Consider the following 13,082-nt stretch of genomic DNA (forward strand, 5'->3'; position numbering starts at 1 on the left):
ACCCACAGTATCCAGCCAGGTGTGATGCCGAACTATAGATTCCATGATGCCCTGTGGGAATCCAGGGCACAGCTATGCTGCAGGGAACTCGCAATCTGGTGTCTTGGGGGAGGCAGTGCCCCTCAGTAGCTGCCTTCCCCCATCCTTCTCTTCTTTGGGTGTCCCGGCAGGGTTGTCCGCCATACCATATATACTCGCGTATAAGCTGGGTCTTGAAACCTGAAAAATCGATCATCAAATCAGACCCTGACTTGTATGCCCGCTCAAAAACACAACACTTAATTATTATTTTTATTTTTTTTTTTTTTACATCTTCTTGCCTCCTCCGATCTCACATCAGTTTCTCAGACGCATTGAATTTTGTTGCAGGAACGCAGATACCAATTTCTTTCACCCCTTCAACGACGTTTAATTTAAAACTTCATATTTTCTTCTGATCAAATGCTCCATTGTAGATGAGGGATGCTCTTACGATGAAGGTGTATGAGGGTGTGGGATACAAAAAAACACAAATGAGTAAATGAGACAATAAAAGGGAATGTAAATCTGAAACGCACACGCCTAAGCTTTATAAATGAGACCCTCAGGTATACATCAAGTAGCAAAATGGAAACGAAGCGATAGTTGCTTTGGCTTGAATGAGAGAATATTCATGGCTGATGTCGGCTTTCGTTACCACGTCTCAGTCACTGGAATAAGGACAACAAACTCTGACGGGGTGCAGTTTTTTTAAAAAAAATAAATGTCTACAGGTGTTTAAATCCTGTTACAACATCTCGATGGTCAGACTTGAAGAGTGAAAACCTGCCGCCCCATAGCCTTCTGGGAGCGGAGTTTGAACCTCCCCTCCCCCTGCACAATCAGTACTACACTTCGATTTGTGCTTTTTGGTTCTTTCTTTTCTTGTAAAGGACTGTTTATACAAGGTGTCGCACGAAAAACTGAACCGACTCCAACGTCGACATACATTTCTTAGCCCGCACACGAAACAAAAGAGATGTAATACAGAAATCCAATTGCAATTGTTTGAAGGAGCCACGTGCAATAAAATACACATTTTTTCCTTGTCGTTGTCCTTCAGTTCTTGGACACAAGTCTTTCTGTACGGCTTCATTTGTAGTGAGTGCAACACGCGTTGACAAGACCTGCACGAAACATTCGCTTGTTGTGGCGATTTTACGTGTCGATTTCCGAGGGCTTCTGGCCATCCTTTCCAGAATATCTGCTACGACCGCAGGTGTACGAACAGACAGGCCCGATTCTTTCTGCAGTTTGTAACTGACCCAATCCTACGCCACTTCTTCATCAACTCGTAAAAACAGCTCTTTGCTGGTAGGTTTACGCCAGGAAACTTTTGGGTGAAAATGTCTCGCATTTCCTTAAAAGACCCGGTAGACACACACGCCTCCACTATTCCGATCCTCTCTTCCAGATCTCTTTCACTGGCTCGCAGTTTCCTTTAGAATGCACAGTTGGGGCTGCTGACCCCGTCAAAATCGCGACGGCTCCCATCTGTATAATAGCTCGAGCCAGTCGTTCAGTGGCGGTTCAGTTTTTCGTGCACCACCCTGTATATTGTAGTGAGGATGGAGATGAGACGGTGGTATCATAGGGACACTCTAGAATTGTGGGTAATGTTAACGCTTGTTCTGTCTTACACCCAGGAGGTTAACAGCCGACAGTATTACGAGCAGAGTGCCGAAGCCCACGCTAAAGCCTATGGAGGGCTCACCATCACGGCTGGCACGAACGGAGACTACAGCAGCATCGGCTCAGTTTTCGCCCAAACTGTCATATCTTCGGCAGCTGGCACAGAGACATTCCTGACCGATGTGTCCAAGGTAAAGATGTTCACCGCTGACTTGATCTCGTGGATGTGCTCTGTAAAATAGTCGATTAGGCAAACGGAGAACGTACCGCGGCTTTAAGCCTAGCATCAGTTTCATGACTTGTACCTGCTGACCACCCCCAATGTCATTTATGGTGTTTTATGTTCTTTTATACCCTCATTTGGGTCTAAATGCCTTACTTCCAGGGCCGGATTAAGAAGAAATTGGGCCTGATGCTGCAGTACAATAAAGGCCTTATTTTTTCTCGCCATTGGTGCATTCGACCCTCACCGTACCTGCGCACTCAGACCGACCGACGAGCCTTAATTGCTTGTGACCCAACCAGCCAGCCTTTATTGAACATGAAGAATAATAACGACGTTGTATCGTAACAACTCGAGATGAACATCAAACTACGGAACATCAACATTGAACAGCAATTGTCTGAAAAGTGCACTTAATGCAGAAAACCTAACAATGAAATACACACAATGTCACAATTCTCTTACGAAACAGAGTAAGAAAAAATAAATTGGCAGAGACATCGGGTCAAAGTGACTCAGTTCAGGCTCTTGAGGGTAACAACTTGTCCACGATTTAAATTTCATAATCGACCAGAATCCTGTCGAGGATTTTAAAAATTCTAAACGTCCATGCCAGGCCTGCAGGCCGCCTTTTACTTTCACCTTTACAGATAACCATTTAAATAGCCGTCGGTTTTTACTGTACAACTAACTTTCAAGGTGAAACATTGACTACGTGGCACTTACCGAACAGTAATAAAGTGGCAAGAATCCCCAAGATATTGCAAAAAACGCAGCTGAATTACTAAGTAAACTGTTTAACGTAAAATTGATAGCATTAACTTGAAATCTTCAGTTAACAATAAACACAACGACGTTATAGTTACGTCACAGCGCAAAGAACAATAGTAACTGTATAACAAGTAACGCTGTGTCTGGGCGTCTGAAAGTCAGACTCCAAATTTCATTCTAAGAATTATTTTGATGTTAATATAGCAAAGGAAAACTGTTCAGCTTCCGGAAAATTCTCATCTGTTTTCATCTGGGCCTATTTCAGGAATGGGCCTAATGTTGCGGCATCAATAGCACCCACCTTAATCCGGCCCTGCTTACTTCTTCGACCTTTTAGAGCTTTATGTCATTGTCCCCGCCTAATAAGTGGCTGTCTCGCTTTCTGGATGTCTTTAGGCTGTTGAAAATGTCAATTTTGTTAACGGATATTCAGCATTCCTTCTCTCTTTAGCCATTACTATTTCTTCATTTCTTGATATGTCCTAATTTCTCTGGCCTACATTGCAGAGCCGTCGGCATTACCCTGTTTTAGAAAGCAAGCATATAAACGAATCCTAGCCAGCACAAGCTGCATTAACGTTTGCACTAGAAGACACTTGGGAGATGAGATCTTCAGAAGTACAGTTGTAAAGGTCAAGGTGTGGAAAGACAGAATAATAAACACGTCTGCTTACCTCAAGACCAAGAAGTCTCATAGGCCTATTCATAAAAAAAAAAAAAAAAGTGATACGGGGCTGCTGGGCCGAGAAAGGCCATGTCAAGTCAGCCAGTGCTCAGCATGGATTGTTTTTTTAAAGGACAGCAGTGTGAATAATGGGATAACAGTTGGTGCAGAAGAGACTGTGGGACCAGCTGCTCATTCTTCGAGAAGACAAACGCTGATCCTCATGGACTCTGATGACCCTGGAAATACGGCGTATGAGGATACAGGCAGCCTCGTCACCGAGACGGTAGGTTCCTTTTTACCTGCATTTTGAGAATGGGAGTTGGAATAATGTTCAGTAATCAATGAATTCAGCCATTTTCCAAATCCATGTACTGCAAGGCAAGATTTGCGGGGATCTGGGGCTCGTCTCAGCAGTCATGTGAAAAAGAACGTACACCCTCCTATGGTTTTATGTATTGGGACATAGTTTTAAAAAAATCTGGTCCTTAGCAGGTTCTAAAATGATTTCAGTCTAACATCGGGTGTAAAACAGCACACAGCAGAGTCCACCGTGTCATTCATTAATTTATTTAACAAACTTGCTCTTCTCCTTTTGGCTGCTCAAGTTAGGGGTTGCCACAGCGAATCATCTTCTTCCATCTTTTCCTGTTCTCATCATCTTGCTTTGTCACACCCACCACCTCACCACATCCATAAACCTTCTCTTAGGCCTTCCTCTTCTCCTCTTGACTATCAGCTCTATCCTTAGTACCCTTCACTCTTTATGCTCCGCATCTCTCCAAACCAAAGTAATCTCACCTCTCTGATTTTGTCTCCCAACCATCCAACCAGAGCTGACCCTCTAATGTCCTCATTTCTAATCCTGTCCATCCTCATCACAAATCTTACCATCTTTAACTCTGTGCCACCGTGTCCAGCCCATATAACACAGCTGGTCTCACTACCATCCTGTAGACCTTCCCAGTTACTCTTGCTAATACCCGTCTGTCACAAGTCACTCCTGACACTGTTCTCCACGTTTCTTGAGGTAAGGATACATTTTCTATTTGCTTGTGTAAATTCTCACATGTTTCCAGAAGTAATTTTTAAACGAAACCAACGAATGGCACGAAAAATTAACATTTAAGACTGAAACTTGAAAGCACTTCTTTACGCAAAGAATGCAGAACAAACTACTGAGTGTAAAGACAAGACGAACAACCATAAAGGGTCTGGGGCACGTCGAAGGTGAACCCTGTATATTGAAAAGTGCAAAAGGCTCAAAAACGTGTGTTGAGTGCAAATGGTTGAGACTTCTTGTTAAGTTCACAGGGTCTCTCTAAGGTGGCTACGTTTCTGGGAAAGAAGAGGCGGGTCCAGGTGGTGTGACCCTGGAAGTGACATCAGGGTTGGACGCACGACAATCTTCGTTTCTGTAGAGGGGAAAGGAGGAGAGAAATCGTTATTGCTTAGCGCCCTCGTGTGAATGTGAATGCCAATAATGGAGGGACTGGCATCCATTAGTAGATGGGTGGGATGGGATTCCATCATGGACATTTATCCAGGCTAACTGTCTTTCCCAGTCCGGAGGCCATAATGCAGTGCTTCCCAGTGCCATATGTCCTGCCCTTAATACACAAGGTGGCTGTATCCGTCTGGTGGAACACCCGCAGGGCATACTGGGAGCTGTAGTCCTGATGGGCAGCCCTGTTGGGATACTTGGGCGCCACCACTGATTTAGGGGTCCTCTGTTGTGCAGTGATGTTCAAAGAAATCTCACTACAGTGCGTTGTTCAACAGTGGTGAATACCTGCAGCGGAGCGTCCGTCTTCGTTTAACCTTGGCTTCAACCAGACTAACAGCAGAGCGCTGCGCTGTGCGTGCTCCAACTACCCATAAGCCATGAGGAAACATGTTGTTCTGCCTCCTCTTCTTTCTGTTGGTGGCGACCGTGTAATTTTTCAGCCTGCCTTTACTTTTCGGTTTACCCTCATATCCTCCACATAACCTCTGCTTTTCTTTTCATGTCTCCTCCTTCAGGTTGGAGAGGCTGTGGAACAGAATTTGCTGCTGGAGAAGCAACTTATCGAACTTCATCAACAGAATCAAAGCCTGCGGCTAGAAAAAGAGGAGACGGAGAAGAGGCTGAGAGCAGAAATCCAGCAACTCAAAGATCATGTGGGTAGCAAGTGTGAGATGTCATGCTTGATGAGGGTCTGTGTGTGTGGATGTAAATGTGTTTAGTGTGTGTAACTAGCATATTACATCCGTTTCTACCTGATGGTTAGCACATGTCGTGTAACTCTATTCTGATTAAAGCGAGTGGCAGAGAAGGAACCATCAAAGTGATAAGGAAACGCTTTTCCAAGTCAGTCAGGTCTTCCTTCTGCGTAATCCTCCATTTTTGTTACCCCCAATTGAGGATTTCAGGGAGTGGATAAATTCAGGTGTACATTAAGGGCAGCAGTGCATCATGGGGCACTATAAAGCACACACTATGAAAAGGGGGTCGATTTAGAGTTGAAGGTGAATGTAACCTGCACCATTTGGGATGTGGGTAGAAGTCCCTGTGAGTTTATTTTACCTTTACAGTGTGTTTGTATCGTCATTGTACAGGACGTCGCTAATTCTTCTGAGATCACATGATCGGTTTATAGCTAACCTATTTGCCAGCTGCTGCTTTTGATCCACCACTTTATTTTTTCTCATTTTTACTTTCTCATATATGAAGTATAGGGAACGTATTGTAATCGTCCAAAAGATTTGATGTTGAGATTTTCATGAATCTCGATGTTTTAGACCTCCCTGACTTTCTTGTATACAAAGTAAAGAGAAAGTATTGGAATACTTCAGTTTCGAGATATTGATGAATATCGACGTTTTAGAGTCTGAAAATACAATTTTTAGTATTCTGTGTGAGTGTGTGTGTGTAAACACAATAACTTGAGTTTTCTTTCACTCGGTTCAGCCAAATTTTGTATACAACTGTTAAGTAAAAAACGTACGTTTCTATCAATTTTTGCACTATTTCCATTAACCAGAAGTGGTACTTTACCTTTTATTCAGCAACACAGTCCAATTTGTTCAACTTTACCTTTATAATAATTGTTCAATAGAGTATTGATTTGATTTGATTGGATTTGTTGTTGATGGTTCTAACGTACATAATATAAAACTATAATCCTTGTCTTGCGGTTTACTCCTCAGTACTAGGGTATTGTACCGTGTTAGCCATTATGAATATAGTGAAAAGTCAAGCAAAATGACACCTTTTATTGTCTAACTAAAAAGATTACAATTTCTCCTCAAATATCCATCCCTAGATCTGAGTGTACGAGAAAGTCGAGGGGAGACCACTTCCGATTTTTTTTTTTAATGTAATTGTTCCCCCAGGAAGTAGTAGCTCATTAGTTGAATAAGCCATAAAGCCCTCCTTGGCGACTAAAGGACAGCATCTTGTGGCCTCCTGTTTATAAATCAAGAGTTTGCTGTTTGATTCCGTCACAATGTGTTGTGGTGCACTGCGGGTCCCAGCACCTCTGAGCCTACGTGATACCAGGAGCCCTCAGGGAGGCCTCAAGACTTTGATCAGGTTAACTGCAGGCATCTCACCAAACTCTTCATTTTCTTGTTGTTTCGCCTTGCTGATTCTTCATTATCCTCAGTCCCTCTTGGCTCTGGTGTACTTTTTAACTCTTTACATGCTGCCTTTAGATTCCATTATTAGGAAATATGGCTTTTTGTTTTCATTTTCATGAAGACGATAAACAGCTTTACTTGCCAATTGAAACTTTACAGGGAGGTCCAGGCCACCTTTTACATGAGTGTTTAAAGGACATAAAATCCTGGGTGGAAATACATTGTCTTCAGCCCAATGAAAAGAAAACAGAAATATTGATTTTTGGAAATGTTGAAATATCAAATTCTCTAAATAATGCTCTAAGTATCATATGAGAGGCCTTATACCAAGAACTTGGGGGTTATTTTTGGGATAACTTTTAAATTTGATAAACAGATCAGTCCCGCGGTTAGACCCTGTTTTTCTGTCAGTTGAGACCTTTATCAAAGGTCAGGGCCTTTTTATTTCAAAATGATCTCGAAAAAGTGGTTCAGGCGTTTAGTACCTCCAGGTTAGATTATTGTAATAGTCTGTACCATGGGGTTGATCAGGCATCCTTACACGGCCTACAGATGGCGCAGAATGCTGCGGCCCGTGTTTTACCTCGCAAATGTGACCGTATTTCTCCACTGCAGCAGCTGAGGCCAAGCTGTTTTCATGGTTAGAGATGTCAAGCCGCAGAAAACGAAGGGTTGAATCCCAAGAGTGAATGCAGAAGTAGAATGATGATAAAACAAGGAGCCTAATTCCAAAGACGGATTGGTCAGTAGGGCTGAGCGGTGGCCCTGTGGCTATGGATCTGCGCTCATATCTGGAGGGTTCCGTTACTTTCAGAAGGGATCCTACTCAGAGCAGTGACGCTCTGACCAACCCCAAACAGCAGGCAAAAAATAAAATTTCCCTCAGCGATTAATACAGTATATCAAACGTTGGTAATTTGTTTCTTACTTTTTGAGTTCACCTGTCACTCCTCTTCCTTTCTCAGATGGCTGGTCTCGTACAAGCAAACGTAAAGATGTTTGAGGAACTTCAGCTTTATCGTGCGGCTGATGACACAGAGCACAAGATTGCTAAATTGGTGAGTTCTCCAGCAATTGCAATGTAATTGGGTGGGAAAAAAGCTAGAATTTAAACTGAATTGAGGGTCTGAATACTTACCATTTGAAAAGTGTGCCTAACGTTTTTAGTTTCTACTGTCTTTTTTTTTTGCCATCTAGCCATAGCTAATGTAAAATATGAAGTGCTCAGCCTTTCTAAAATAATCTGGTTATGGTTTGACCACCCTATCCGGTAAATGCTGGGTCACATTCTTTCTTTTTACCCCTATTTTACTTAACCCTTTAAACAATTGAAGAAGAAAAAATACATACATTCATTTACTTTCTTCCCTCAAAGATGGCCAAATTGCTGCAACAGAGCCCAAAAAGCCCCCACTGGCTTTCTTAAATGACCTGATTGAGTTGGTCAGTCAGCATCTAACGCACTTTGTCCTGAACAGAGTCACGCGGGGGTGACATATGGAGCCTATCAGAGCTTAACATAAGGCAGGAGGAAACCCTGCACAGTCCATCGCAGGGCAAACTCACACATGGGCCAGGTTAGTGTGGCCAGTCCATCTAAGCTGCATGTCTTTGGACAGTGGGAGTAAGCGGAGTACCGGGAGGAAACGCACACAGACACGGAGAGAACGTGCAAACTCCACACGGGGAGGACTTGGGACACAAACCCTGGGCTCCTTACTGCGAGGCAGCAGCGCTACTGTGCCACCCTGTCCTGGTTCCATTGCATGTGAGAGACTTTTCTGTACTAAACGAAAGGAATTTTTCCGCTTTCAAATGACACCACATTCTACTTTCTATTTTCTCCACTTTTTGTATTTAAGCATTTTTTTTTTTTATGAAGACGTTATTCGTGTTGTAATTTGTATATGCAGTATAATTTCTTTGCAAACTACACAAGGGGGTACCCAAAAATACCCAGAATTGAAATAAAATAAATTGTTTTAATAATTTTTACTTACTAAAAATACTGAATGCACTCATCCCAATGGTTTTCCCACTGCTGGAAACATTTTTGGAATCGCTGAAGAGGATCGTTGTGCCCAAGGCCTGCAGAGATTTTTCTTTGACTTCCTCCACGGTACAGAATCGCTTTCCTTTGAGTTCTTTTTTTTCATATGCGGGAACAAGAAAAAGTCGCACGGAGCAAAGATCAGGGGCCTCATGTATAACTCCGTGCGTAAAATTCACACTAAAACATGGTGTAAGCACAAAAGCAAGAATGTGCGTACACACAGAAAAATCCAGATTCATAAATCTCTGCGTTCGCCAACTTCCACGTTCTTCCACTCCATAAATCCTAGTCAGCGTGAAAAGTAACGTACGTGCACGCACCTGCTGTCCCACCCCAACTCCTCCCAGAATTACACCTCTGTGAATATGCAAATCAATATAAATAGCCCTTATGCTCAGTGTCCTGTGAAGGGACAATGGGAAAAGCACGAGGTAAAATAGAATTTCAGCGAATACCAAGTGGAGGCAAAGAAACAGAGGGATAAACAACAAAAAGAAGTTGATCGAGTGAAGTAGCGTGTCAGAGAAACTCGAAAGCTCAAGTTCACAAAGTCGCACAGTGCCTGAAATAAAAAAGAAGTCACATATCAAAGTACAGAGAAAAAAAAGTAGGCACGCAGTAGGGAAAAAAGCACGAAATGTCAACTTTAATCTCAATTTCCACTTTAATCACGAAGTTAATTTTGTCATTAAAGTAGAACATCATAAACTTCATCTTAAAATCGTTTAATTTACTAGTTTCTCAAATCCCATTGTAACTAAAGTCGTATGTTAAATGCTTTGTTTTGTATTTGATCTTCAATGTGCTCTGTGTGTGTGAATCAGTACATGCTTCTGTTCTTTCTCTTTCTCCGACAGGACACAGAATCCATTACATTCGTGATATTACAGCTCTCTGAATAACTAAAATACTGAGATATATATGTGATATCATTTTCATGATGATAGGAGTTAAAGCACGTTATTAAACATGGGAACACGGTGGCGCAGTGATTGTTCATGTCTCACGCAGGATGTTTGCCGTGCTGTGCACGTCCTTCGATGAAATAATTTATTGCAGCAGTACTGTCTCTTTCAAACATACTAACCTCCAATTCCTGTCCTTACTTTTCTTTCCTCAAATACCCAAACGCCACGCAATCAGTTCTGTAATAGACGTTAAGCCATCTGTAAGCTTAGAACGCAAATTCTTTAAAACTTTTAAGGAACATTGAAATATCTTCGTAGTACATGTTTAATTATTCTATCCTTCCAGTATCGCGTCAGCGCCAGCAAATATACATCGTGAGGCAGGAACAATCCGTAAACGGAGCGCCAGCGGCTCGCTAGCACTGCGGCACCATGTCCTCACATGTTTAATTATTAACAATACAGATTATTTAAATGAAGTTAAAGTTTTATCTGTATAATATAATAAACATATTTTGCTGCATTTCACCATAAAAATGATATCGTCATCATATGTAAATACGCGCTTTATAAAGTGGCTCAGGTTGTGTAATATTATAACTGTAGTGCAAGTTTACAGTGAGGTGATTGTACTTATAAGTCCTAACAGTTCTACAAGGAGCAATTGATTGAGTGCGTTTAGAGTTCTTGGGATGAAACTGTTTCTGACCCGCGAAGTCCGTACAGGAAAGGCTTTGAAGTGTTTGACACATGAGAGCAGTTCAAATAGACAGTATGGCTGAGGCAGTGTGTGCTTGATGCTGTATATCGATAATCCAATCAGCTGCTGTAGAGCTGTGATTCACACTCAGATATAGGGATATAAATACGCTGAGTGGTGCAGTGAGAGGAATTTGGAAAAAGATGATCTGCTGTGGCAACCCGTAATGGGAGCAGCTGAAAGAAGAAGAAGGTGCAGTGAGAGTAACAACGCTAAAGCAGCTGTAGTATTTAGAAAAGTTTGACCATTATGTGCGCATCAGGGATGTAGATCTGAAAAAGAAAGGGTAACCAAACCGGAACAGTAGCACTGCTTTGACGTTGGGTGCTGCCAGTCTGCAAAAGCGAGCGCAGAACTTGCGTATGCCGGGGTATGAGCTACCGTGGAAATGTGCATGGCTTTACGGTAAGTATAGGTTTTATACATAACGATTTGAGCATGGAAACGTTGTTACGCAACATTTTTGTGCGTACGCACCGTTTATACATGAGGCACCAGGTGAGTAGGGAAGGTGGCGAGAACTCTGAGACACACAAGTCAATTCAGAAATCTCTTGAGTAGTCTCATGACGACGATCTTTTTAAATTGCATTGCAAACTTTTTTGTCATTCCTAATTGTGGAGGGTCGGTTGGTCTTCGTGTGACATTTGCCCTCATCTGAAACGTGAAAACCACTCGTAGACCTGCGTTTTACTTACAGCTTCCTCTTTAAAATCTGTTTCAAGCATCACAACAGTATCAGCAGCTGTTTTCCCTAAGAGAAAACATAATTGAAAGTACAATGATCACTGATCACAAAAATCGCAGAGCACGTTCAATAAACACCAAGAAACACCGACACGGAATGGCATACGAACAACACAGAGCAACGGCACTGGCCAGACTGGCACAGAATACTGTAAGTATACTAAACCTAGTGGTGAAATTCACAACTAAGTCGAGATTGGGTGCCAGGTGCAGATTCCGGTTATTTTTGGGTACCCCCTTTTGTGTGTGTGTATGTATGGATGGATGCTAGGGGTCGCTGTTGCCCCGTTGAACCCACCAGACAGATGTCCCAGACACACGTCTAAAAGCACCAGAAGATTCTTTTAATATTTTCTTCAGTGAAGTGCACAAAGCACCACACACTCCACAATTCTTCAATAATAAATCACTACAATAATAATAATCACTAATACAATCCTCCACTCCCAACAGCTTCGTTCTCTACCACCCAACTCCAGCTCCATCGGCTGGGTTTCCCATAGTCCTTTTTAAATGCCCTGACCCGGAAGTATTCCGTCTCCGGGTCAAATGTCTTCTTCAGGTGCCCCGGAAGTACTGCAGGTTTCCATCCTCCTGACTCCTAAGTAAAGTGGAACCTCAGTTCACGAGCATAATTCGTTCCAAAACTCTGGTCGTAAACCCATTTGGTTGTGAACCGAAGTAATTTCCCCCATAGGATTGTATGTAAATATATATTTTTTTAGCTTTTAAGCACAAATATAGTTAATTATACCATAGAATGCACAGCATAACAGTAAACTAAATGTAAAAACATTGAATAACACTGAGAAAACTAACACAGCAATAGTTTGCGCTATAGTGCTAGGAACTGCTCGCTAAAAGCACGTTTTTTTTTATTCTTTTTAATCACAGGGAAAAAAATGAACATTTGAAAAATCTGTAATTTAATAAACCACCAAGAAAAGTAACATTGCAACAATGTACACTACGAACCAATCGCTGTAAACAGAACTGAAAACAAAAACAAGCCTTTTCTACCTTATGCGTCCAGCCCTATATATATACTGTATATATGGACTGGACCGTGTGTCTACCTGGAAGGTTGCAAACCAGGATCCCAATCTGCTTTGTTGTGTGGTGGATACAGCGATGCGATGTATCAGTGCTGGCCCCCCAACCTGAAATGTCCTAAATTTTGGTGCCTGTGGCTTTGTGTAAAATAATTACTTCTTGATGAGCGATTTTTTTTTTTTTACCTCATCTTTGCTCAATCAGCTGCTGTGCTGCGTGATCTGCATCTCGCACGGCACACTTCTGTCATATCACTTACTGTATGTCCGTATATTCAATCTCTTTTCACTTTTACCTTTTCATCAATGTCGCATTGAATTTTGATTCCGTGTTTGGAATTCCATTGTGACAACACAACATATAACTGCCTGTGAGTAAATCTCGTTTCCTTCTCTCTACACGAACTGTGTCTGACAATTGCAATCACACAAATGATTGACCCGTGTGCGTGGTTGTAAATGTTTTAGATGTGGACAGGACTTCTCCAAATCTCTTTGCATAAAGACTTGTCTTGCGGGGCTTGTAATTTTCTCTCATGGGATTTCACTTTTACCAGACAACAAATCTTAATTCTTGTGGATACGCCTCTTCACTGTGTAGAAACACTACTTTTCCCTGATGGCAACACGACT

General features: G+C 42.1%; 1 protein-coding gene across 3 annotated transcripts in view; it reads left to right on the forward strand.

The window, feature by feature from the left end:
- zgc:193801 (uncharacterized protein LOC564476 homolog) overlaps positions 1–13,082 on the forward strand; it is a 30,064-nt gene that overhangs the window by 13,347 nt on the left and 3,635 nt on the right. For all 3 annotated transcript variants that reach the window (XM_039772286.1, XM_039772288.1, XM_039772287.1), the window contains 4 exons: positions 1,665–1,841; positions 3,442–3,594; positions 5,331–5,468; positions 7,895–7,987. In XM_039772286.1, coding sequence (XP_039628220.1) covers positions 1,665–1,841; positions 3,442–3,594; positions 5,331–5,468; positions 7,895–7,987 — 561 coding nt within the window. The remainder of the gene's footprint in view (positions 1–1,664; positions 1,842–3,441; positions 3,595–5,330; positions 5,469–7,894; positions 7,988–13,082) is intronic.

The sequence above is a fragment of the Polypterus senegalus genome, chromosome 12 (assembly GCF_016835505.1).
Source record: "Polypterus senegalus isolate Bchr_013 chromosome 12, ASM1683550v1, whole genome shotgun sequence".
NCBI lineage: Eukaryota > Metazoa > Chordata > Cladistia > Polypteriformes > Polypteridae > Polypterus > Polypterus senegalus.